The sequence below is a fragment of the Emydura macquarii genome, unplaced genomic scaffold (assembly GCF_026122565.2).
Source record: "Emydura macquarii macquarii isolate MOO-44397 ecotype Brisbane River unplaced genomic scaffold, CSIRO-AGI_Emac_v2 contig_2768, whole genome shotgun sequence".
NCBI lineage: Eukaryota > Metazoa > Chordata > Testudines > Chelidae > Emydura > Emydura macquarii.
The window spans coordinates 47,231,313-47,255,093 of record NW_027132905.1 but is presented as its reverse complement, the minus strand read 5'-3'; the positions used below and the strand labels follow the sequence as shown (position 1 = coordinate 47,255,093).

The window sequence follows — 23,781 nt, the reverse complement described above, 5'->3', positions numbered from 1 at the left end:
AGTTTTAATTTCTTGTCTGCTCAGATACAATAAGCTCAGATAACATCAACAGCTACCATGACCTTACAGTTTTAAACACACACTGTCAATATGCTAGAGCTAAAATAAACACACTTTGACAAGGGTCACACTTCCAATATTTTACCCTCACAATCTTTACCAAAAATATCTTTTTCAATCCATGTTGCTGCCAGAAAATAAAAAGGCACACTGTAATTGATGCCTCAGAGTGCTGTCATTGAAGTCAATTGCTGAACTACCATTAACTCAAATGGGAACAGGACCAGGCGCTTACTGTTTAAACTACTGGTAAACAAAAGGGTGAATGCAACATATGATGTGATTAAAAGGCTGTACATATCCCTGCTGTATTAATTGGGTGTGTGGGGGTACATCATTTTCCCCCAAGGTAACATGAATAATTTTTTTAAAACATGGAGTTGCAGGTGGTGGAAAGTGAAAGATACTTTATATAAAGTAAGTGGGACAATAAAGGGAAACGATTAACTTGGGAGTCATATTTTAATTTTTATATTAAAATTCAGGATTTTTCCATAGCTAATATGAGTTTTACTAGCTTGATGGTTGAAACGTGAATGGTCGCATTTTTTGAAAGGTCACTGAAACCATTTATTTACTAAAAACAAAAACAAAAAAACAAACATTCAATTTCTCTGCATTGTGCTAAGGCTGAAAAGTGAAACTGACTAGAACCAAAAGTTAAACACACACAGCTTAAAATAAATAACTTACACCATTAAACCCAAAAATATTAAATGTCAAGGAGTTCATTATTTAAAGTTATCTCATCTTTTGTCTTTATGTGCCTTTAATAGTTCCATAGGCATGCTATCTACACTCCACAAGCAAAAGTCTTGTCTTTCACACAGCAGAGACTGGCATTCACTAATACAATTTTTCACTTTTAGTTGAGATTGAAATTGCAGATAGGACTAACAAAGTCAAAGTTGTAACCAACATGTAAGCAATATCCTTATCCTTCTCACTCAACCCTTCAGAGGGAATTGCAGAGGCAAAAATCAAGAAGAAAACCTTGAGACACCGTTGAGGTGGACTGGAAATGTAATTTTAAAAACAGGATAGTGTGAAAAGGAAGATAAACTCAAGTATGAGGACTTGCAGAAATGTGTAACAGAAGGAAACTGTGACCTTAGTAAAATTAACTGTGGGTTAGACACATCCTTACTTGAAAAATACTAAAGGGAAGTTAGTAAACATTTATCAGGAAGGATTGGGAGCTGAATTAGGAAAGGATGGGAGGCTGCATCAAGAAATCTCATCAGCCTCATTCGTGTCTCTTTGGAGAGGAGGGGACGTTTACACCAGTGGCACAGGCCCTGCAGGACAGGATTCCTGTGGCGGGGGGCTGGCCGCCTGGTACAGCCGAGGGGCGTCTCAGCGCAGGATCAGTGTCGGCGGGGTGGGGGCCGCACACCTCGGACGCTGGCGATGCAGCAGGAGGGGAACGGCGGGCGAGGTGATGGTCGGGGGGGGCGGGGATCAGGCAGAATTAATTCCCTTGGGGAGACGGGTCCTGCCGGCACGTGGGAGGGAAAGGTCACCTTGGTAGGATTAGAGCAGGGGCTGCCCCAGAGACTGGCGTGACGTGGGTGTGCCGGGGTGGGGGGAGGGGGGACTGGAGCATTGCTGGAGCGAGGGGGTCACAGGGGGGGCACTGGTGCCGGGGCCCTAGCAAGGCAGCCAGAGAACTCACGGCCAGGGCCAGAGCCCCGGGTGGGCCAAGGGAGAAGCCGGGACGGTGGGGGGGGGTATTCGGAGGGGGGGGCCGGGATCTGGGGGGGGGCACTCTCTGGGGACCCGGGGGGGGGGGGCCCTCACAGGGCCAGGAGTCTAGGCAACCTCCTCTGCGGCCCGCTCCCCGCAGCCGTTAGCGGCGCCTCCTCCCCCCGCCCGGTCCCAGGTACCTGCCTCGCTCCCCGTCCCCTCCGACTCCAGGCGCGTGGGGCCTGTTGTGACTGTGAGAGAGCCTGACCCGAAGGCTCAGCCGCCTGCGCCAATCGAACCGGAGCTGACGGATGGGGCCGCCTGCCTTTAGAGCGCCGAGCGATCGATCGATCGCTCCCTCTCCGCCCCAGGAGGCTAGCTAGGGCCCATGTAAGGGAGCGCCTGCGCATGCGCACACCCCGCCCCAGAAGGCAGGGAGGGAGGGCACTGGCTTTCCAATAGACCATGAGACCTAGGAGTCAAGAGAATGTTTGGCCGTGGCCACCTCCTTGCCCCTCTCATGTGTCTTGTGGTGGTTAGGGTGACCAGATCGGAAGTGTGAAAAATCGGGGTGCATTGAGGGGTCATAGGCGCCCATATAAGAAAAAGCCCCAAGTCTCAGGACTGTCCTTGTAAAATCAGGACATCTGGTCACGCAGTAGTGGTGCCCTCAGCATGAACAATCACGCTGGAGCCTCACCCTCCCCACGCACCCCCAGCCATGGTAGGGGTACAACTCACAGGTTGTGTGCACCACTACAGCACCGCTACCGCCAAGTATTCAGAACAGAGTCAACGTACACTGCAACCCCACTATCATCAGACTTGGCTTAAAAATCATGAGCTTTTAAAATATAATATATTGGGCTGTTGATTTATTTTCCATTTGGATTTTGAGCCAGCCGGTTTCCCATTTTCAAGCCTGTCTCCCAACTAGCAGGGTCACAATACTTCTATTTTTCAATGAAAGCTCAGATGCTGATGTAATCACGTGACTCCAGCAGCTGGAGCATTACAGAAAAATTAACACATTGTGCAAGACTTGTGAAAAAATCACAAGAGACAGCAACTCTGCTAGGTGCACACCCGCACAATAGGCACGCACCCAGTGCAACCACTGAGTGTACTAGAAGCATATATACCAGTATTGTGTGAGGTATATACCACTGTGTATGTAACTGAGATGTTAAAGGATGAGTATATCAACAGAACCTACATTTCCAGGACAAAGGAGAGTTATGGAAAATGCAGGGTAAATTTTATTTGTAAGGGATGCCACCACACAATGTGATACAATTAAAAAAGTGTGTGAAACTATGTTTTTTGCTTTAAAACATATTTTCAGTCTGATCAAATGTTCTTTATGAGCACCTTATTTGATAATGATCATGAGCCAATAGATGCCAAATAAGGGACATGTTTTAAACACAATAAATGTGTTTCCTCAAGGAAAAAAGTTAAACAAAAAGTTAATATCTGATAATGGTTGAAATTCTGCTTTAGCATGGCTTTATGGTGAAAGGATATTTTCCCAAACAGACTCTAATGGCATGATTTAATGCCTGCTGCAGTCAACAGAAGCACCCACCGACTTCAGTGAGACTATTCATGAGCCTGTAGTTAAACACATACTTAAGTACTTTGCTGAATCAGGCCATAGTGCTCAGCACTTTGCAGGACTGAATCTTAAGAGTAACCCATAGCATGACTGATCACCCCTGTAAATAAGTTACCGTACATTACCAGGTAAAATACAATGTGACTCTTTGTGAAGCCCCTAAAGTAATTTACGATATTTCAAAAGTGACCCCTTGTAACATTGTGTGGCCGCATACATTGAGACAACTTTCTATATATCAGTGTTTTGAGAGGAAGGAAATAGAATTCTGGTATTTCTGCCTATAAAATGACAGACCTCCCCACAGGATATAAAAGGAGAGTCTCCTCCACTAGGTGTCAGTAGCATAAAGGTTTACAGATTAGGTTGTAACAAATATTTATATAGGCCTGTTTACATGCAGTACAGGACTTGGGGATTTTTGTGCACCAATCCCTACATTGTATCTTTTTACATAATCACTAAGGCCCCTCATCCTGTAATGAGTTCCACACAGCTGAAGTCAACAGGGAGTGTGGATGGGAACAGGAGTCCATTACACAGAGCAGATTGCAGGATCATGGCTTTTCTCATTTTTTCTGAATTTCAAGATGAATGGCTTTTTACAACATCTGAAAATGTTAAATTAGCACCAACATTTAGAAAGTGGCAGATGAGACTGCACTTGATCAAACCTGCTTTAAATCAGGCAATAATGATAAAAGAGCCAAAAGCAATGTTTTCAATACAGGAATAAAGGCATGCAAGTGATATCAACAAATGTAAAGGTTTTTTAATTTTTTTAAGAACAAAGAAAACGTAAAGGAATTCGGTTTAATGAAAGGGACAGACAAATTCAAGTCATACATAAGTTATAAAAATAAAAATCTATTTTTATAAACAGCTATGAACAGGTTTATAATTGCTTTGACATTATTTACAGTCCGGATTTTTCTTCCATCATGCAGCTGCATGATACGAAGAGCCCAGAAAATGAACTGCCATGGCTGGATCCCTGATTTTTCCTTTGGGCTGTTGTTTCAATGCTCATCACTTTCCAGAAGTGGGTTTGTAACAGATGAAGATGTTCACCACATTGCTGGAAACAGCTTGCTTTTGGATCAAGTCCTATGTAAGCATAAATTCTTTGGCTTTGGATTAATTTCAGTGTTTCCATATGTTAAGTCATTTCAGAACACACACTCACATGCAAGTTAAAATATAATTAAACAATGTTTCCCTCTGACTTCCACAGCCACACAGGATAATCCTGAAAGTTTAAGTCAAAGTGTAAAATGTACTTGCTCTTCAGCAGCTGTTGAATGCTACATAAAGGCATTTTTCTTCAGCCAAAAGCTGCTGGAATAAATTTTGCATTCAATTACAGCTGAGCAGCTCCGATAGGTTTGCACATGTTTTAATGAAGACAGAATTTGGATCTGTCTGACTTTGCCTGAGTCATTCAGGCTCTTTGTAAAAAAAATTATGTTTGAATGCAGACAATTGCTGGTTAAACCACACATGTGTACAACATGACTATGGGAAGTATAATCACAGAACTTGAGCTTCAAAAGCACAGACTTCTGCCACATGCACTGAAGAAAAGTGTCCATTAGTTGTCAGTAGGAGTACATCCTCTTGTAGATCAACCACCAGAGGACTATATAATCACAAAGATCTGATTTTGTGGTTCTGAGGTTTCATTCAATTCAGACTTTCACAGCATATACTTATGCAATCATCAACTGAAAACCCTTTTCCTAGAGTCAACCAGGATGAGCTGTATGTAATACATATTTGCCTGGATCTTCACTATTACTAACTGAAATGTAGAGGAAAATATCTGGCACACAGTTTCTCAGACCTCAAGAAATGAGGTAAGAGTCAGGCAACGAGCAGCATTAAATCAACCATGGCACAAAGATGGCAACCCTTAAAAATGTTCCTTTGATTGACAATTACCTACTTCAATGTAACAAATTCTACTTAATATATATTTTCTTTGTTGAAAAAAATATGAAATATGTACAGCTGACAAAAATAAGTGCATTTTTGCTATTGTTGAATATAATAGTTATAATCTAGTATAAAAGCTCATGTACAAGATGGTGCCCTCTGATCCACATAAATATCAGTGAACAGATATGCCTCCATGGTATGAGAGAGAGAGAGAAACATCAGCAAAAAATACCAGGGACAGAAGGAAAGATCAGAAGCACACAGCCCTTAAAAAAGTGCATATTTTGACAAGTGGGTGATCAGATGGGAAATGGTATAATTTGATGCCATAAAACATGTGACTAAATCAACTGCACTGGATTGCTAGTTGCCAACTCATTTCTCATGGAATGCTGGTCTTAGTCTGGTTCTCAGGCAATGGGATGTCAATCAAAAATGCCATCATAATTATTCCTAAATGGCATTCTGGAGGCAGACTCAGCAGATAAGACTGAACAAGCACAAAGACTGAATACACTTCCTTTTCAGCTGTAGAGGAGATCCCTCAAGGCAAGGATCAAGATACATGTTAAGGTATGACAGATGTAAGCTTGCACATGACAATTTGATGGATAAACAGACTACTAAATTTAAAAGAAAAATAAAACTGTTAAAAATAACACTGAATTCTGCACCTTTAAAAGTCAACAGATCTGTCATTTTCTTTAGCTAAGTTTTCATCCCCACATCTTGAACACTCAGAGGAAATGGCTTTCCTTCTGGAAACAATAAGTTTGGAGGTAAACTATCCGCAGCTTCCACTAAGATTTGAATTTCAGATTCTCTTTTAAAAGGGTTTTCTTCTTTTGAAAGAGGAATTTCTTCCTCTGTTGGAGCGCAGTAGGGAACATTTCCATAATCCATGCTGGTTGAAGTAGTCTGTTCTGGAAATTGTGGGTTGTGGTTTGAATTACACACGTTAACAATACAAGTTACATTCACCTGCGTTCCTCCGTTAGCAGAGTGCTCTGTCAAACAAACAGAAAACAAATTAAACGTGGAAGAGTGAAACCCACAGCAAGATGATTAGATTCTTTATCCAATTCAACGACTTAAGAAAAATTATCTATAAGCTTTAAAACAGACTATGTAGCTGAAAGATATCCAGTCCCCTTTCTTCTCTTATTATAGGCAGAGCTGGTAGCACCACCTAGGGTATGTCCACTACAATTCAATACCCACGGCTGGCCAGCTAAATCAGATTCGCAGGGCTCAGACTAAGGGGCTACTTAATTACAGTGTAGACATTCAGAGTCAGACTGCAGCCCAAGCTCTGGGATCCTCCCACCTCGCAGGGTACCAAACACTTTCCTTTATAAGATCCTGTTTTCAGTTGTTTATAGCTTTGCCAAACTATCTGGACTAAAATTTCCATGTCAGGTGTCTGCCATAGGCTGAATTTTTGGGGCAAGTTTCAGCTCAAACAATTCAGCTGTTTTCAATAATTAGGTTAGGGAAACCTTAATTATGCACCAGCAATCTTAATTCTGGAATTCCCTAACTGTTGAGTGTTTGCCTTTGCAACCTTAATGTTCTTTTAACACTGATACTTTGGATGTAATACATAAAGATGTTGTGCCTGGGTAACAATCAACATTCAGAGTCATATGTATGGACACTTGGATGATTTTTGACTCCCTGGATATTTATTGACTTTTTTGCTTACTCCTTATCTCATTCCCTACATTCTTCCCAGATTTCTTGCTTTACTGTCCCCTTTGTCTCTCCTACTCTCTCTCCCCGTTTAATACCTACAACTATGCTGACCCCTTTGCCTGTGTTTTTCTGGAGGGGGTTAATGGCTTCCAACAAGCAGCACTTTAATCTATACACTACCAAAAGCTAATGGACCCCCTTCTTTCAGGCTAAATGGAAGGAGCAATTAAATGGTCCTTTATGTAGTGATAGCTGGAAACAATAGGTGACTACCACCCAAGGCATTGGGCCACATGATAAAGCAAGAGTAACAAAGCCATGTGGTCTGAGGGGTTCCCTGAATATTGGTTGCAGCTGTGTGTGTGTTTAGGCAAAAGCCAGCAGACAGTGAGGGAAGCTGTTGTGAATAAGGCCCTCAGAGGAAGCAGAGACAGAACTTATTGGGCATGGGAATGGCTGGAAAGGCAGACTTGAAAATGGTGACCAAGAAAACTGCCTTTTGTTTGATTCTAATGTGTTCAGGGAGACAGGACATTGTGTACATTCTTTGTCAATAAATAGGATTGCATCAAAGAAATACCTGACTCAGATCATAAATTTTTCTTCTGAACAGAAACAAACCTGCTAGGGCCCCAAATATTGGCTAACTGCTCAGGCCTACAACATTTTGCCCTCATCCATCAAGCACCCTATCTCTAGCCTTCCAATCCTACTTCTTAAAATTCCATTTACATTTATGGCACTTTCTATATTAAAAATAAAGATAAGAAAATACCAGATGGCTCTGGCATGCTTACCTGAGCTTGCAGAGTTGGGTCTGGTTCCACTGTGATGCTTACAACCTTCTGAGGTAATCGGTCTCTGCTGAGTTTTCTCTGTTTCTTTCTTTTCTGTGTTCTTAATACTTATTCCATTGATTCTTGCAGCTGATTTGTCCAAAGAGTTGCTGCTTGACCCAGGAGTTTCTAAGAGATGCTGCTCCTCCTGCTCAGGACCATTGGAGCTCTGTGCTCCTGCACATCGTTGCCTTTTGTCAGGCTGCTTCTCAGGAGACAAGAAGGGCTGGGATGGTTACAGTAAAATTGCAAAAGGTCAAATTTTGTGAAACTTTTAACAAGAAAAGAAAATACGAGATTGAAATAAAGCATAGGGCTTTATTTCATTGGTTGGTTCAGACCCTCAGCTGTTGTCAATTGGCATAGCTTCACTGATGTCAATGGAGCAACGACAGTTTACACCAGGTGATGGTCTGATCGTTTATGTCCTAGGTCTGTACTTAGGGGTCTGAAGAAACCTTTAGTGATCCCACTAGCATACTGACCATTACGGGGTCATCGCAAACTGGTGCATCTGAGGTTCTAACTTGTTCAGAAGGCAACCCACCCCTCTTATCTCTCCAGTTATATTTTTCAGCTATTCATTTTTATTATATTTTTAACAGATATTGATATCGCATGTATTTATAAAACATTAATTAATTAAACGGATCAGCAGGGGAGAAGGAATGAACTGGTACTCACCAAAGCTGCAGCTTCAATCAGACAAGAACCAAATCATGTTGCAAGTGAGAAAAGAAAGTTAAAATTAAAAACAAAACAACTGCTATCAATTACAAAAGAGCTGCACTTTAAGAGCTGCAGAGAGATGCTGCCTGTCAGAGGTCTGTGTTTTGTTCTTGTATCATCTGTTGGTAGGGCAGACCTGATTGTGTACCTTGCTTTAAAATGTTATCAAACATTTGTTTTATACTCATTCTGTAATGTGCCTAGAATCTGAGACAAGTGCAGTGGGCAATTGGGATTCTCATAAATTAATTTAATTAAATAATCAGCACTCTCTAATGTGGTGCAGAAAGGACAAAGGGTGCTGATCACTGTCAAAATCATGGCAATAATAATTAAATAAAACAATAATTATTGATGTCTTGTAATTATATTATAAAGCATGAAATGCTTTACAAACTGCAGTGGGAGATTTTGTTGACAAGTTCTTGATTTCATTAGGACATTGGCGGTTTACAGGACAGTGTCCCAAATACAAGGGATTACATGAGGCTTCAGCGGTGAACAGGTCTCATAACAGCCTTCCACACAGGGAAGAATTTCCCAAATGTATATTGAGTATTGTGGACAGGAGATCATCATTTGCATATCTAACTTTGTTGTTCACTTAATTTGGTCTGTGTTATTTTCACTCCATGAATCTTACCTTTTTTTCTACAAGCAATAAAACAGGCAACCACTGCAAGTGCCAGGAGTACTAGAAATGTCAATCCTATTATTATACCTAAAGAAAACAAGAGAAATAAATTGGCAGGCAGATCTAAGATGCACTGTGATTTTTTTTCCCCCCAGTTCTCCTTTGCTAAAAAAGTTAAATATCACACACATCAGCTGTGCATCTAAGTTTAACAGTGAGCATTGGTTTTGGTTGACAGATACAAAAGATCCTATTTTGATCTCACCTGCCTCATTAATTTGGACTTTCCCAAAAGTGGGGGATGGATTCTGGCCCCCACACTACCCATAAGGGAGCCACAATGGGCCAGGAGGAAAATTCCCCAGCTGCAGAAGCACAGGATTGACACAAGCAACCGTATGTTGCCCTCTACACACACAGAGGCCTCAGCATAAAAGGTATGCCAGAAGCAGGAGAAAGCATGCCCATAGCGTTCAATACTGTGGAGATTCTGAGCTGCTCAGAGGTAGCCCAAATAAGGCTGCCATCCATTATAATAACTCCCAGGAGCTTTGTTAAGCCAGAGGCAATTTTGGCCCTTATAGCAACTCAGTCTCTAGGCAATACACCTTTGCAGCTGCTCTTCCTGGGCTGCAATGCTCTGAAGACACAGCACATAACCTGGCACTGGCAGAAATTTGCCATGGTCACAATGGAAGTGCAGTGTACTAGGACTGGGCAAATATTTTGGAAAAAATGTACAAATCATAAACAAGCCCTTTTGAGCTCACCAAAGGGACTGCAAGCATTGTGAGTTTGCATGTGCAAACAATTTCCTAAGCGATCAGGAAAGAAACACCGATGCATCACCTTGCTTCCTGAACAGGAAAAAAGCGAACTTAAATCACTCGATAGCTCACCAATGGTTTGAGAGACATCAGCTGAAGGACCCTGATGGACAGCTTTGGTTCTTATTTCTGGAATCCTAAAAGTCGAGCTTTGTGCTGGAAGTTGCCTAGTGCTGGGTGCGGTGGTGAGAGGAGATACTGTTATGACAGCGACGTCTACCTCAGATTCACTGCAGACTGTGTCACTTCTGTTGTTTCCTTGAACAGACACTGACTGACAGCTGCAAGAAACAAGAGGAAGGTTTAAAAACAAAACAACCTACAGACACAACTACAGGCTGTTGTCTTGTTAGATTAGAAAGACAAATTGGTGCCTTACTCTCTGTGCAGTTTGCAGGAGGCAGTTGAGGATTCCTCATCTGAAAACATGCCAGGGGGGCAGGGAGAACACTCTGTATTCCTGCTTTCTGTTCCTTTAAACAAACATTTTCAAATGATTCCAGTTAGTCACTTGTTGAAAAACACCAATGGAATCATAAAGTTCTAAGCGTTTCGTACAGATCCTGGAAATGTTATGGAGACAGTAAACAAGAGCGCAGGCTTTGATACCCTCAGAGAGGATTAACCCAGCCACGCTTCCCACATGATGCTCTTGCTAAGGGCAGAATCCCAGTTACAGGAGGAAAAATTAATTTGCTGTTATATCTAGGCCCTTCAGTAAGGACTTCAGGGTTTGGTGACCCTAAAAAATTAGCCACCCCCACCTCTTGGTCTGATGCTTTTTCTTCGCATCAGTATATTCACCATCATTTTGGGGCCAATCAAGGTAGGCACAAAATTTAAAACACCAACTAAGCCTTGATGCAATCCAAATAATGCTCAGTAAGCAGGAATGACCAAAACTGAGGATGCATATTTCTTATTAAGCAAAGAGAGAGAGGATCATAACAACAAGTCCTTTCCACTGTGTGGCATGGGGAAGCAAGATTAGAGAATGAAAAGAAAGCTCTGCAATACAAAGCTGCTGGGGTGCGAGCGTACAGTTTAAGAGTCACATACTACATCCCATAGTCCCAGTTTAATGACACTTAAAACAATACAGCCCACAGCAATATACAGCAGACACCCAAGGCACTATAGTGCAAGTCGCTATTAAAAAATAATGTCTCTACTCTAGAAACACGAACATTTTGATCATTAAGGATGAAATTCAGAGCCAGCACAAGCTCAGATACCATTTAAGCATTCAAAACAGGACTTAAGTAACACATAGGCTTTGAGCTGCACAGAGGTGTATTTCACCCTAAAATAATATTAAAATATCCAACATGGTTTTAGGGGCACTGTGCTGCTGGACGTGCCGTCTCTCAGCATGGGTTCATTAAAGGTCCCATGGAAGCTTTGACAAGAGTAATGTGTTAGCCCCAGAGTCCTGGCCAAATTACTTCCCCTCAGTAAATACAGTTTGCTCACCTAAAGTTTCCACAGAAGTTTTTATCATGTTAGGTATTCTTCCCTTTTTGTCCTGAACAGCAGTGTTGTGTTGCTCTGCAGACCCCATGATAACATGCACTTTATAAATACACATAATAACAGTTGTGATTGCCACCTTCCAGCCAAGACGGGCTGCATTTTACTGATGGGTGACAGAATCCCTGAGTGGAGACTACAATATTGTCATTTTTACTTCATCTTTACTCAGGAAGCACTCCCACTGAAAACAGGACTGCAGAAATAAATCCACAACTACAAATACACCGTTCTGTGGAGTCTGGTAAGTGGTTGGCTGAATGGCACTACATAACTCTCATTAGAAAATGTAACAAAATACCCCCTGATGCAGAGTTGGGACACTGCCCTTCTAAAACTTCTTTTATCATAAACTTTGTTTATGTCAACAGAAGGGCATTTGCTGACTGCTTCTTGTGACTGGCAAGTCATTTAAGAAAAGAACTAGTGACAAAATGATAGACAGGATAATTTAGTGTTAAAACATCACATTGAGAAACATGCTTGAAGCAGAGTGACATGAAAGGTAATGGAAGGAGATTTAATGAGCACTTTTTGTCCCAGACTTGGCTAGCTCTCCTGCATTTATAATGTGTATAACCTATGTTAAATAACTAAATACTGAGCTGATTAATGCTCCTGATTTACTTATTTATAATAAAACCCAGAAATTAACAGGCAGAGCAGCCAGCTAAGCCCCAGGTAGAATGCTGATCAAGGCCCATTCACTAGCTTTCATCTCCAAGAGCTCCCATAGCTGACTAGAGAAAATGAATATTTTAAAGAAATAGACCAAGAGTTGTTTAAAAGAAGACGGCAGCCCTAATTCTCCTCCTATTGTACTGTGGTATAATTCCATTTATTTCAGTGTGAGAGAGGGCAGAATATGGCTCCTTTATACTCTGTGGATAATGACCCCTGGTGACACCGTCTACCAAAAGCTGGGAATGAAGCACTAAATGGAAGCTCATGACATTCTGTAGGTGAAATCTTGGTCCCACTGAAGCTATGGCATAGCTCCCATTGATGTCAATTGATTTCACAGTGTCTAAGATGATTTCTCATTTTCTTAGGGTTCTTTGCTGATCCATCTGTTTCAAGATTTTTTTAGCCATCTTGAGACAGCTATGCTGTCATAGGGTCCTTGGAAAATGCAGAACCATCTATAACAGGGTGAAATTCACTAGCGGGCAGTGAGCCAGCACAAGATTTGTTCTTCACCTAAATCAAATCTCAGCCCTATTTCCAGATCTGAAATGGGATTTAAGTGGTATACAGCCTTAATGCTGACATTCACACAAAGGAGCAAATCGCAAAACAGAGCAAAATAACAAAGCAAAGAGAGGGTCAGAGTGGAGAGAGATAAGGAGGGCTTTATTGAAACACACACCATATATCCCTCCAACTCTATGGTGACTCTTAATTCTGTATTTGGTGCATTGATACTGTTATGAGGAGTACATGAGAAATACCCAAGAAAAGTTATTTAGGAGATCAGAAGAAAACGTTTCTGTAATGTAAGGTGTGCAGGGAGGATCAGGAATTATTTTTATGGGCAGGCAAGTAGCAAAAACACTCACGCTTCATCCAATACATGGAACCTGCTCACTCAAACAATTTACCTGGTTTGGAAACTCCATAGCCTTTTCCACATATTTTGTGTGCTTTACAATATAGGCAGCGGCTCTGACTCGTTTTTGTAACACAGTAGGTGTTGGCTGCGCAGATGCAGATCCTGTCCTGCGTCCCTGTGCATTCTTGAGTCTGCACTAATTCTAATTCCAAAAAACAAGAAAACAAGTTGCCATGATAGATTAGGAGCAATTAGAGTGACAGTCCTCACTATTGCACTGTGAGCACATAATGGAATTGAAGGTCAATTATTTTGCAGCAGGTGACTAGAATGCTTAGATTCCACTTTAAAAGAAAAGATTTTTGCAGTGAATTTTTGACCGGGTGTGCATATTTTCTGAAGAGTGACCTCTCTTGTACATGCAAAATCTGCCCTTAGGTTTTCACTCCAGCAGCTGAATTGCAGCCATAAATCTAGGCTCTTGTGCCTCCAATTACCCAATTTTGAATACAAAGAGAGGATAGGACCCAGAACAGCTGAAAATATATTTTCCTCTCACTGTAAGGTATACCATTTAATAGAGTGCTTTACAGTGCTGTCTGCAGAAATGTTTCACTCAGTACACATAGTTGAAATTGCACAGTACACCCTCACATCCATCCCCCTCCCGCATGAGGGCTCCCCACCCACCACCCCTCTCCCGGCTGGTTCTGTCAGTTTCGTCTTCTCCCTTTAGACCTAATCCATAGCTCACTGACATCAATTGAAAGACTCCCATTGACTTAATAAGCTTTGGACCAGGCCCTTTATTCTTTATGATGCTTTCTCTCCCTTATAATTGCTTGTGAAGTGAATGAGAGTGTTACTTCTTCCCCGCTACCTCCACTATGGAGTCACATGCAATGGGAGAACAGATTTTGTTGTGCCAATCTCCAGCCACCATCAATTACATTATGTAACACTGTGCGCCCTGGGATGGATTTAGCTAACATCCTGATACTGCCTGAACTGTAGAGCAAATGAAACAAACAAAATCAACATCACACGTCACCCTCACAGCTGGTGCTAATTACTAGAGGCCAAAAAAATAAATGGACCATGGGAGCTGAACTATCCCCTCACCTGCTAAGGCACGAGCAGTGTAAGGAGAAACTGGCACTACTACCGGTCATGTGGCACCAATTTTGAGGGCTTCAATCTCCAGGAATATCAGTCCGATGCCACAATTATTAAGAATAAAAAATTTGGGAGGCAGCTGGAGTTAGGGACCTAGAAAACTTTTCCCTCACTGATTCTAGGCTATTATTAATATTAAAATTGTTGTATAATGAAAATGTGCACTGGGAATAGCCAGGCAACAGAAAGACAAAAGCCCCAAAATTATTTAGAAGATGGGATACCAGGTTAAACCAAAGCACACCTCGGAGAAGACCACTAGTGCCATTTCCAAGCAACAGATTCCTTCTGGATCGTGCTCTTCATCTAGAATGAACTTCACCCTCTGTGCAGATGACCAGTGCAAAGCCCACACGCCACTTCTGTCTTCACAACAGAGCTTAAGTGAGACTTAAACAGGGCCCAGGCAGGCTCTCGACACAGAGGTGAGTTTCAACTTAGGGTATAATTTAGATCACCTTTTCATTCTCAGTACCACTCAAACGAAACAGAGCTGGCCAAGGCAAAAGCATACCAAGCAATGACTTCAGCATACCGGTTCTGCAGGGAGGTGAGCAGCCAAAGCAGCGCCGAGCTCTGTTCCAGATCGCTGTATACATGTTACGCTCACATGGTGCACATTCTGTGTCAGCACTGCTATTGCAACCTTGAAGCACATGGTAACCTACAAAATAAACATTGAAAATGTCTGGTTGGAGGGAATGACTGGGTAGGAATTGCACATGCGGTAAGTTTCATTCATAGCTGTGGGACTGATTTCCCTTCATCATCATCCTGTTTGCTCGTTGATTAAAAGAAACATGAAGAGGTTTTGATAACCACAATATAGATGTTAAAATAATGGTGAGACTGAGACATTAAAGGACACGAGTGAAGAATTGCCACAGCAACTTCAACTCCTTATCCTCGTTCCTAAATATTGCAATATATATTATACCAAATTCCAACCTAAGATAGAAGAGTTCCAGAGGGGTAGCCGTGTAAGTCTGTATACAGCAAAAACAACGAGAGTTCTGTGGCACTTTAGAGACTAACAAATTTATGCTTATGCTTGCTGAAATTAAATTTGTTAGTCTTTAAAGTGCCACAGAACTCTCGTTGTTTCAACCTAAGATAGTTCTTAGTTTTGTACAGCACTTGGATACCAAGCTGATAAGCACCTTAGAATTACCATAGATTCACAGATATATGTACTCAAGTCCCATTGATTTAAATTCGAGTTGCAAACATTTACTCAAGGGTAGAATTTGTTCTCTGGTGTGTAATAAAAATATTTGATACCTTTTGGCACCTTCCTTTCAAGGAACTCAAAGCACTTTACAAACATGAAAGGCATTGTTTTAGCAAAGAATTTAAGCAAAGACAAAAGCTTCACATTCAAAGTGTGAGAGATCAAAGGAACACAGATCAACTGCCTGCTCAGCTGCAGCATGGCAGCCATGAGGCCTAGTGAGGAAGAAAGAAGAACTTGATGGAATATTTGTTTGTACATACCCCTCACAGGATTCCTAGCCCATTACTTCATTAAGTGGAAACTGAGTTAAAGAAAATGTAGCAGATCGGCATAATCGAGAAAATCTCTGAGCCAACAGCAATGTGCAACCCCCAGTAATACCAGTTATAAAGGAAAATGGGAAAATACAACTCTGCATGGAATTTAAAAGATTTAACGAAGCAGTTTTGAGAGAACAATATCTCCTCTCAACATTGGCTGACTTCCTCCCCAAAGTGAAAGGAGCTACAATATTCTCCAAGCCGGATGCTTGGAGCAGATTCTGGCACATTCCTTTAGCCATAGAAAGTGCTAAACCAACTACATTTATCACACCCTTGAAAGATTTTGCTTTCCAAGATTACCTTTTGGGATTACCAGTGCACCTGACATTTTCCAAAGAAAGATGGCAGAACTGTTAATGAACACAAATGGAGTTGTAGTTTTCATAGATGATATTTTGGCTCTTTGATGGAAGAACACAATGAAACCTTCAACAAAGTCCTACGGGCTAATAAGTCAGTCTGGACTCAAGCTAAACATGGAAAAGCATGTTTTCCACTTACCCTATATAGAGTTTGTGGGACAAACAATAAAAGATGGAACCAGTCCTAGCCCCAAGAAAGTAAAAGCAATTCAAGAATTGAATGCACCAATGAGGATACCAGAATGGAGATACATACCAGGGATGGTAAATTACCTTGGCTGAAACATGCAAAACCTTTCTTCAGTGACAAAACCAATGAATGAACTGTTAAAGTCCAACAAATCTTGGCTATGGGGGTGAAATCAAGACATTACCTTCAATAAGGTAAGATAAATGATCTCAAGAGCACCAGTTATCAAGTATTACAACGTGTACAAACCCACAATGGGGGTCAGTGCCAATGCAGACGGCTGCAGCGTAGGTGGGGTATGTTTGCAACAACAGGGCTCTGAGTGGAAGCCAGTTGCTTTTTTTTTTTTTTTTTTTTGCACACTCTCAGAAGCAGAAAAAGAAGATGCAGAGATTGAAAAGGAGTACCTGGCAAACGTATGGACATGTGAGAACTTTTACAAACACCTGTGTAGACTGGATTCATTTACACTGACAACATACCATAAATTTCTCTAACCCTCATCCGTGGAAAAGCCTTGGATCAAGCACCATTGCTTGAAAGCACCATAGCTGCAGGGGGCGCTAGAGCCAGTTGGTACAGGTATCACTAAGGGAAAAAGTTTCCGGCACCAGTGCATGTGGTGACCACACACACCTAAATTGGGAATGGACATGAGCAAGCACTCAAAGAAGAACTGCCAGGTGTAGAACATGGTGAGAGTGTTCATGTCAAACTGGATCGGAGGGTGGGGGGGAATGGACAACTCCAGCTGTTGGGGGAAAAAATTCAGGTCCATATCATATGTAATCGAGACAGACAGACAGTGGAGAGTTCAACAGAAACCACTGACATCTACAGTCTGTTCCTCAGAGAGAGCAATGAACAGAACTAACTCGACAGATAGCAGATGCAGAACAAGAAGATGCCTCAAGGATTCCAAACAGACCACTGCCAGTCATTGCAGCTAACAAACAGCCAGATGATGAAGTTGCTACGCATTCAGGAAATGTAATTAGACCAGAATGACTATGGGGCACTTAACAGATCGATTCATATTGAACTTCAAAAACAGTGGGATAGTTTTCATTTTGTAAATGGTAGGAATGGAGAACTTAAAAGGAGATGAAATGAAATGCTGAACTGTATTATACAAGTCAGCCACTAAGTGGCACTGTGGGAGACATACAGTAGAACCTCAGAATTACAAACCCCTCGGGGATGGAGATTGTTCATACCTAACCAAACATTACAGTGGTTCTTTCAAAAGTTTACCACTGAGCATGGACTTAACACAGCTTTGAAACTTGAAGAAAAATGATGCTTTTAACCATCTTAATTTAAATGAAACAAGCACAGAAACAGTTTCCTTACCTTATCCAATTTTTTTTTTAAACTTTCCCTTTGTTTTTTTTAGGAATTTGTGTTTAGCACTATGGGGGTGTGTGTGTGCGTGTGTGTGTGTCGCTCTCTCTCTCTGCTGCTGCCTGACTGTGTACTTCCAGTTCCAAATGAGGCGCGTAGTTGACTGCTCAGTTTGTAAGTCAGGTTTTCATAACCCTGAGATTCTACTGTACTTCATTTCAGCTAATCTCAGCCAAACAGGCAGAGCATTGAAGGGTTTTACAGTGAACACACCTGGTGTATATCGCTCAGAAGGAAGCTCTGGAGCAGTCCATATCTGGTATAGGAGCATGACATACAGGAACATGCTGGAGGACATGCGTGCTCAATAAGGGGAGCACCAAAGCACCCCAAGAAACCCTTCATAACTAGTTGTGGCCTCTATTTTGAGAATCTCCATTTTAGGGATTAATGATGTACTGGAGACACAGGGAACCATGAAGCCAGGCCCTGACAGTTAAGTAACAGGGGAAATTATTTCCAAATATTTTGTTTTCAAATATATTTTATCTACAATTTCTAATTCCACTCCATGCTTCCTGTTAATGATTGAGGTTCTTAGACCCAGATTTTTAAAAGCTATTTAGGCACTGCTGTGCTCAGCATTGCAAAGTCTAATTGATTTATGAGCCTAAATCTCATTTTTCAAAAGAGATATAGGCACAAATTTCTGGGCCTTTTTATAAATCAATGCTAAAAACCCTTCAGTTCAACTTTACAAATATCAACAACTACAGAGACTTTGTTTCCTATGCATTGGCCCAAGTCCTGGGCTTGTTATTGTGAAATATTATAATAAAGGGGAGAGGGTGGCATTGAAGCTTGATCGCTATTTACTGCAAAAGTATGAGGATTGAATATGAATCATGACATTTGCCTCCATTGCGTTTCTAACACAGGAAACCCAAAAGATATTTCTTGACATTTTTAGTCAATTCGAGCAGCTCAGGCTGCTTCAGTACATGCTTGTTTCCTGCTTAATCATCCAAATCTCTGTGACAGGAACTTTGCATTTACAGAGACTAAGAACATCTGCTCAGCATATTGTGATGTAAATGCCAAGGGAGTCAGACTAACTTTAGTGGCTCTTCTCTTTCATGACAATGTATCTGCAAAAGTTCTGATCTCTTTCTGGGCTTCGTATCTGTATTAACAAAATATCTGATGGGCAATTACAACAAACAGCAATTAAAATTTCTTCACCTGCAACCCAAAAAAAATGCTTTCTATGTTCTATAACTACTTACCAACAAGATATCACTACTAAATATCATTGGAGCATAGGTGTAGGCCTGGCTTGACATAAGTAACTTGCCTTATTTCTTAGTGGGCATAATTGGAAAGGTGAATGGAAGGTTAAGTTGTAAATAGGGGCTTGACAAGCAGTATGCTGGAGTAAGAATATCTGTGCTAGCTAAGATATGCAGCAACACCCTGATGTGCTAGGGACTATGGACGAGATAAACCTGGAAAGTAAATATCAGGTTCCATGTAAACAGCACATGGACACATGTAATGTATAGCAAATACAATGTAATGTGTGAATGTATATAAAGGAAGAAGTTTTATGTGTAATTTTAGATGCGTGGTCCATCTTATACCCACCCCCTATGCTTGAGTCTGATCAGCTCGGCATAGCTTTGCTGTATGCCAAATCAAGGAACCTGAGTGAGGAAATCCAGAGTCGAATTGAGTGTTTTAGAGCCCAGAGAACTGGATGAAGTGTTCTCACAGAACTGGACAAGGTGTTCTGAATAAACCAAGTAGAAATGGTCTCGGAGGAAACCCCAAAAATAGGAAATGCCATTGCAAATCAGACCAGTGATCCATGTACTCTAGCGTTCTGTCTTTGAAAACGGTCAGTACTAGATGCTTCACAGGAACAAGGCAACTAACTCCATAATGAACAATTATAGAATAATCTACCCAGAGGTAGATTGTACCTAATAATATTGTGTAAATACTGCATTGTACTCCATACAGGGATTAACAGTATATTTGCTATTACTGTGCTTGGGCTGATATTGGCTATTAATCTTAAATTGAGGGCGAGGATTCATTTTTGGTGGTTTAATTAGTTTTAGATGTTCTTTTCCTTGTTTAAAAATATATTTTTACAAATATTTTAATAAAAAGATTATGCACAAAAATTGGCAGGTAAAGCTGCATCTGTTCTCTTTTAAGAGCCTAGCAAGTTCCCAACAAACCCCCAACATTGCCGTGAAAGAGCCAAACCTGCCATGCTGCTGCTGGCACAGGATCCAAATGATGTCAGATAACACTTTGGCCCCAGACTCATTCCAAGGTTCGGCAAACCAGATGAACCTTTTGGTAAACCCTGGTCAGCTTCCAACTTTATAACAAACTAATTCAGGCGACTGGCTCCAGGCACTGCGGTAAATGTTTCTTACAATCCCAGTATCAACAACATAATAAGGTCTTATGGCTGGGAGTATATTAAAGCAGCAAAAACAAGCGACTCCTCTGGTTCTCTCAATGATGCAGACACACCACATTTATCCAGAAATCAGATGAATTTAGCTTTGCACAGTAATAGTCATAAATAACTTAAATCCATTACCTGGAGGGCATTGGCTGCAACATTTATTAATGTTTTTTTCAAAGTATTCAGAGCCTGGGTCTTTGCACTGCTGGGACTGCGGCGTATAAGGCAATGAATATTCCTAGGAAAATGAAAGGAAAAGTTGTCAGATGCAAACATATTATCATCCTTAACGCTGTTGGTGTGTTTTATTTTTTTTAAATACAGGAACAATAAAAAGGTAAGGCTGTTTGAGAAGGGGAACATCATTTCATTGTGTACAGACCTCCAATCCCTAATTGGGGCTCCTAGGTGCAAGCTCAACACAAATAAATAATAAAGCAGAAATTGAAGAGATAGCACTAGAGAACCAACGTATTTGCAGCCTCTCTTTTCAAGCTGCTGTTGTATGCATAACCCAGTAGTCAGAGGAGGCTAAGGCCATCTCAGTCTGTGGTGTAGCATGGGTCAAAGTTTGCCCTAACTTACATCTGTTGTTTTCAGCTAACAAGTTGTAAATTGAAACTCATTTAAATGGCTAACGAGCAAACCTGAGCCTCAAGGACAATGGCTAGTGTAAGCATCCGATGGCTCAGGAAGCCAGATGTCCTCTTAGTGATTCTAATTCCAATGAGAACAGCACATTTGCTTTTAGAATTTCTGCCTCATCTACCACCTATCTGTAAGGACCCCCACCCCCCTTCTTCCTCCACCCTACCCCCCACCTCGAGTGTAACCCTAGCATCCTTGATTTAAGTAGAGTGATTAAAGTGTCTCTGCACATATGGAATGACCATTATCACTGTTGTTCTCTCCGGATGGGACAATGTCTATATTTGCAAGTGAATAGATAAAGAATTTAAAACATACTATGTAATCGATAAGAAAGTGTATATAATTGGCCACTGTAACACCATGAAGTTGAAGCTGACTTATCAGACTTCCCGATATCGTGAATAAACCTCTTCAGTATTGTCTGTGCTGCCTGATTCTTGGAGAAAGAATCCTTTGTGCTTTACACACCCCAATGAGTTGCAGCCAGGGCAGAAGCTTGTTCTATGTTCCAGCAGTTCTTGAAGAGAAGTTAAATCGTCATTTCAGGCATGTTTAAGTATCTTATCTCTGTGTCCTCATCATCATCCCTTGTCCTGGCGAACCTTAATGATAACTTGCTTTCTTTTATGGGCTGCTCCAAAGGTAAAGTTTTTTATCGAGTGAATGTTTCAAAAATAACAAACAGGTAACCCATAAAGTTAAAGGGGCAAAGTTATAAAACACTACATTACAGACTATTTTTAAAGGAGACTTCCCCCTTCCCCCCCCAATAAGTCTCAAAGCCTTTGCAAAAGAGATTCCAAATGCCACTGAAATTTCCTGGTGAAAACTTGGCCCCATTAACATCAATGTCAGTGTTACCAACTCTTGTGATTTTTATTGCCTGTATTGTGATATTTGCTGTTTTTTATTGAAGCCCCAGGAGCTAGACTGAAGAGACTGCACGTGAATCTCAGTTCTCATTTTTTTAAAGAATTAAGTTTCTAGCTTTCTTAGATGTGGAGGTAGTTAGAAAACATGAAGCAAGTGAAGCCTGAAGGCTTAGAAATCAGAAGGCAAATACAAAGAACCTGCAAAATATATTTTGTAAAAAAAATCCTCGTTTTTTTATCTTATGATTTGTTTGGGTGTGCCTGTCTCATGATTTTTGCAATCTTATGATTGGTAATACTGACAGTTTTAAACAGTAGAGATGCGGTCAAGCTATAAAATCTGGAACTGGATTCAGATCAGATTTCAAACTTGCCCAGTGTTTGTGGTTGTTTTATATTGTTGCTGGTTCAGGCCATTACAGAGATAGTCCTGACTTGTGAAGTTTGGATTATCTGAATCTGAACTTTCCCAAAATCTAGGATGAAGGTAGCTGTTGCAGTCTGGATTTTTGATTCAAGCTTTTTGCCACAAAACATGGAGGGCAAAAACCCAACTGTTGCGTGCCCATGAACAGCAGAGTAAACTAATTCAATTCTCAGCAAACTTAGTCCACTTTGCAAGAGGACTCCAGATTTTCCATTAAGTGCAGACTTAATGCACTGTGATGCACTGCATCATGAGTAGGGCTTTAGTTTTACAAGCAGGTTAACTACTTCAAAACTGCCATGTGGACATGCCCGCCCTGTGTGTCTTGATAATTGTTCAGTATAGTTATAGTTGAGTGATAAGTATAGATAATTAAGTGATTTAGTTAGCCTTGGTTCCATGTCATGGTGGAGCTGAAGAAAAAGAAGCTGGGACTCAAGAGATGCTTTCAGTCTGGCTGACTTCCTAGTGTCGGATGACCACATTAGGTGCCTGAAGTCTTGGGAGAGTGCCACTCTCCTTCCGGATGTTCCATCTGCTGGACTTTCACATCCAAAACTCAAACGGAGAGGCAAAAAAGATTGCAGGTGCTTCTCCTTGAGGAGGATCTTGAGGCTAAATTCTCCTGGTTCCGGGCACTTGCTGGATCCAAGGTCTAAGAGGCCAGTCTTGCTGGTGATTGCCACAGACTGGGCTGATTTTCTGAGCCCTCTTCTTAAATACTCCTAGAAATGTTTTCCCCTTTTTTTTTAAATCAGCTAGAAGAAAAACAGCTACTTTCCCTTTAAATGAAAGTGGGAAGTGGCTCTCTATCTTGGTGGCTGAAGAGGAGACATAATGGAATATGAACACGTTTTTTGTTAAGGAGGAAGGATATTCTTGTTGCCAGTCTCCAGATAGCTTGTTCCTGTTTTGAGTTCTCTTTTTATCCATGTTTTAAGGCACTTCGCCAAGTTTATACAAATTTTACAATAATAATGAGGTGTTAATGAGGTTTCTCAGAGTCTCAAGGAGTGGTCTTTTTACTCTGCATTGAGTTAATCACCGTCAAGTACTTTCTGACGTGAGCTGTGCCCTTTTGCTCTCTCAGGAAACTCCTACAGTCTTGCTTCCGAACAAAAAGCTTCTCTTTATTTTTAAAGGCACACTGAGTTTTTTGTTACCACTGTTGCTTTGAGAATTAAGGGCCAGATTTTCAGACATTTATCCATTGAAGTAATTGACTTATGCTAATTTATACCAGCTGAAGACCTAGTCCAGAGTATTTTGTGATTGTTCTCTGTTCATCTGACCTGCAATGCTTATAGGTTTAAAAAAAGAAAAAGACTCGGAGTCAGCCACTTTCCTTTAGAAGAGGCATCGCTGTTGTAAGAGGAAGAATTTTGTAATTTTATTTTGATCAGGTTTTAAAGTATGAGGTCTCTGAAGTCCACAATGGTAGAAGAAAGTACTGACGACGCTAAAATCCCTTCCTGCTTTCATCTGGCAGTATGGGTTTGATGGCACAGGTTCTTTGCCGAGAGGGATGGGGTTTCTTGCCTTCACTGTAGTTGCTTGGGTGTAATTAAAGGCTGCAGAGGAGAGGAACTTAGGGTCTCATTCAGTGTCTGTT

The 23,781-nt window shown here is 41.1% G+C and overlaps 1 protein-coding gene across 1 annotated transcript in view; it reads right to left on the bottom strand.

The window, feature by feature from the left end:
* Positions 1 to 4,116: 4,116 nt before the first annotated feature.
* TNFRSF1B (TNF receptor superfamily member 1B) overlaps positions 4,117 to 23,781 on the bottom strand; it is a 34,902-nt gene continuing 15,237 nt past the window's right edge. The window contains exons 2-10 of the mRNA XM_067566659.1: positions 20,355 to 20,457; positions 14,817 to 14,945; positions 13,155 to 13,307; positions 10,403 to 10,496; positions 10,096 to 10,304; positions 9,206 to 9,283; positions 8,518 to 8,528; positions 7,795 to 8,065; positions 4,117 to 6,309 (exon numbers count right to left, since the gene is read on the bottom strand). Of these exons, the coding sequence (XP_067422760.1) occupies positions 6,011 to 6,309; positions 7,795 to 8,065; positions 8,518 to 8,528; positions 9,206 to 9,283; positions 10,096 to 10,304; positions 10,403 to 10,496; positions 13,155 to 13,307; positions 14,817 to 14,945; positions 20,355 to 20,457 (1,347 nt within the window). The 3' untranslated portion in view covers positions 4,117 to 6,010. The remainder of the gene's footprint in view (positions 6,310 to 7,794; positions 8,066 to 8,517; positions 8,529 to 9,205; positions 9,284 to 10,095; positions 10,305 to 10,402; positions 10,497 to 13,154; positions 13,308 to 14,816; positions 14,946 to 20,354; positions 20,458 to 23,781) is intronic.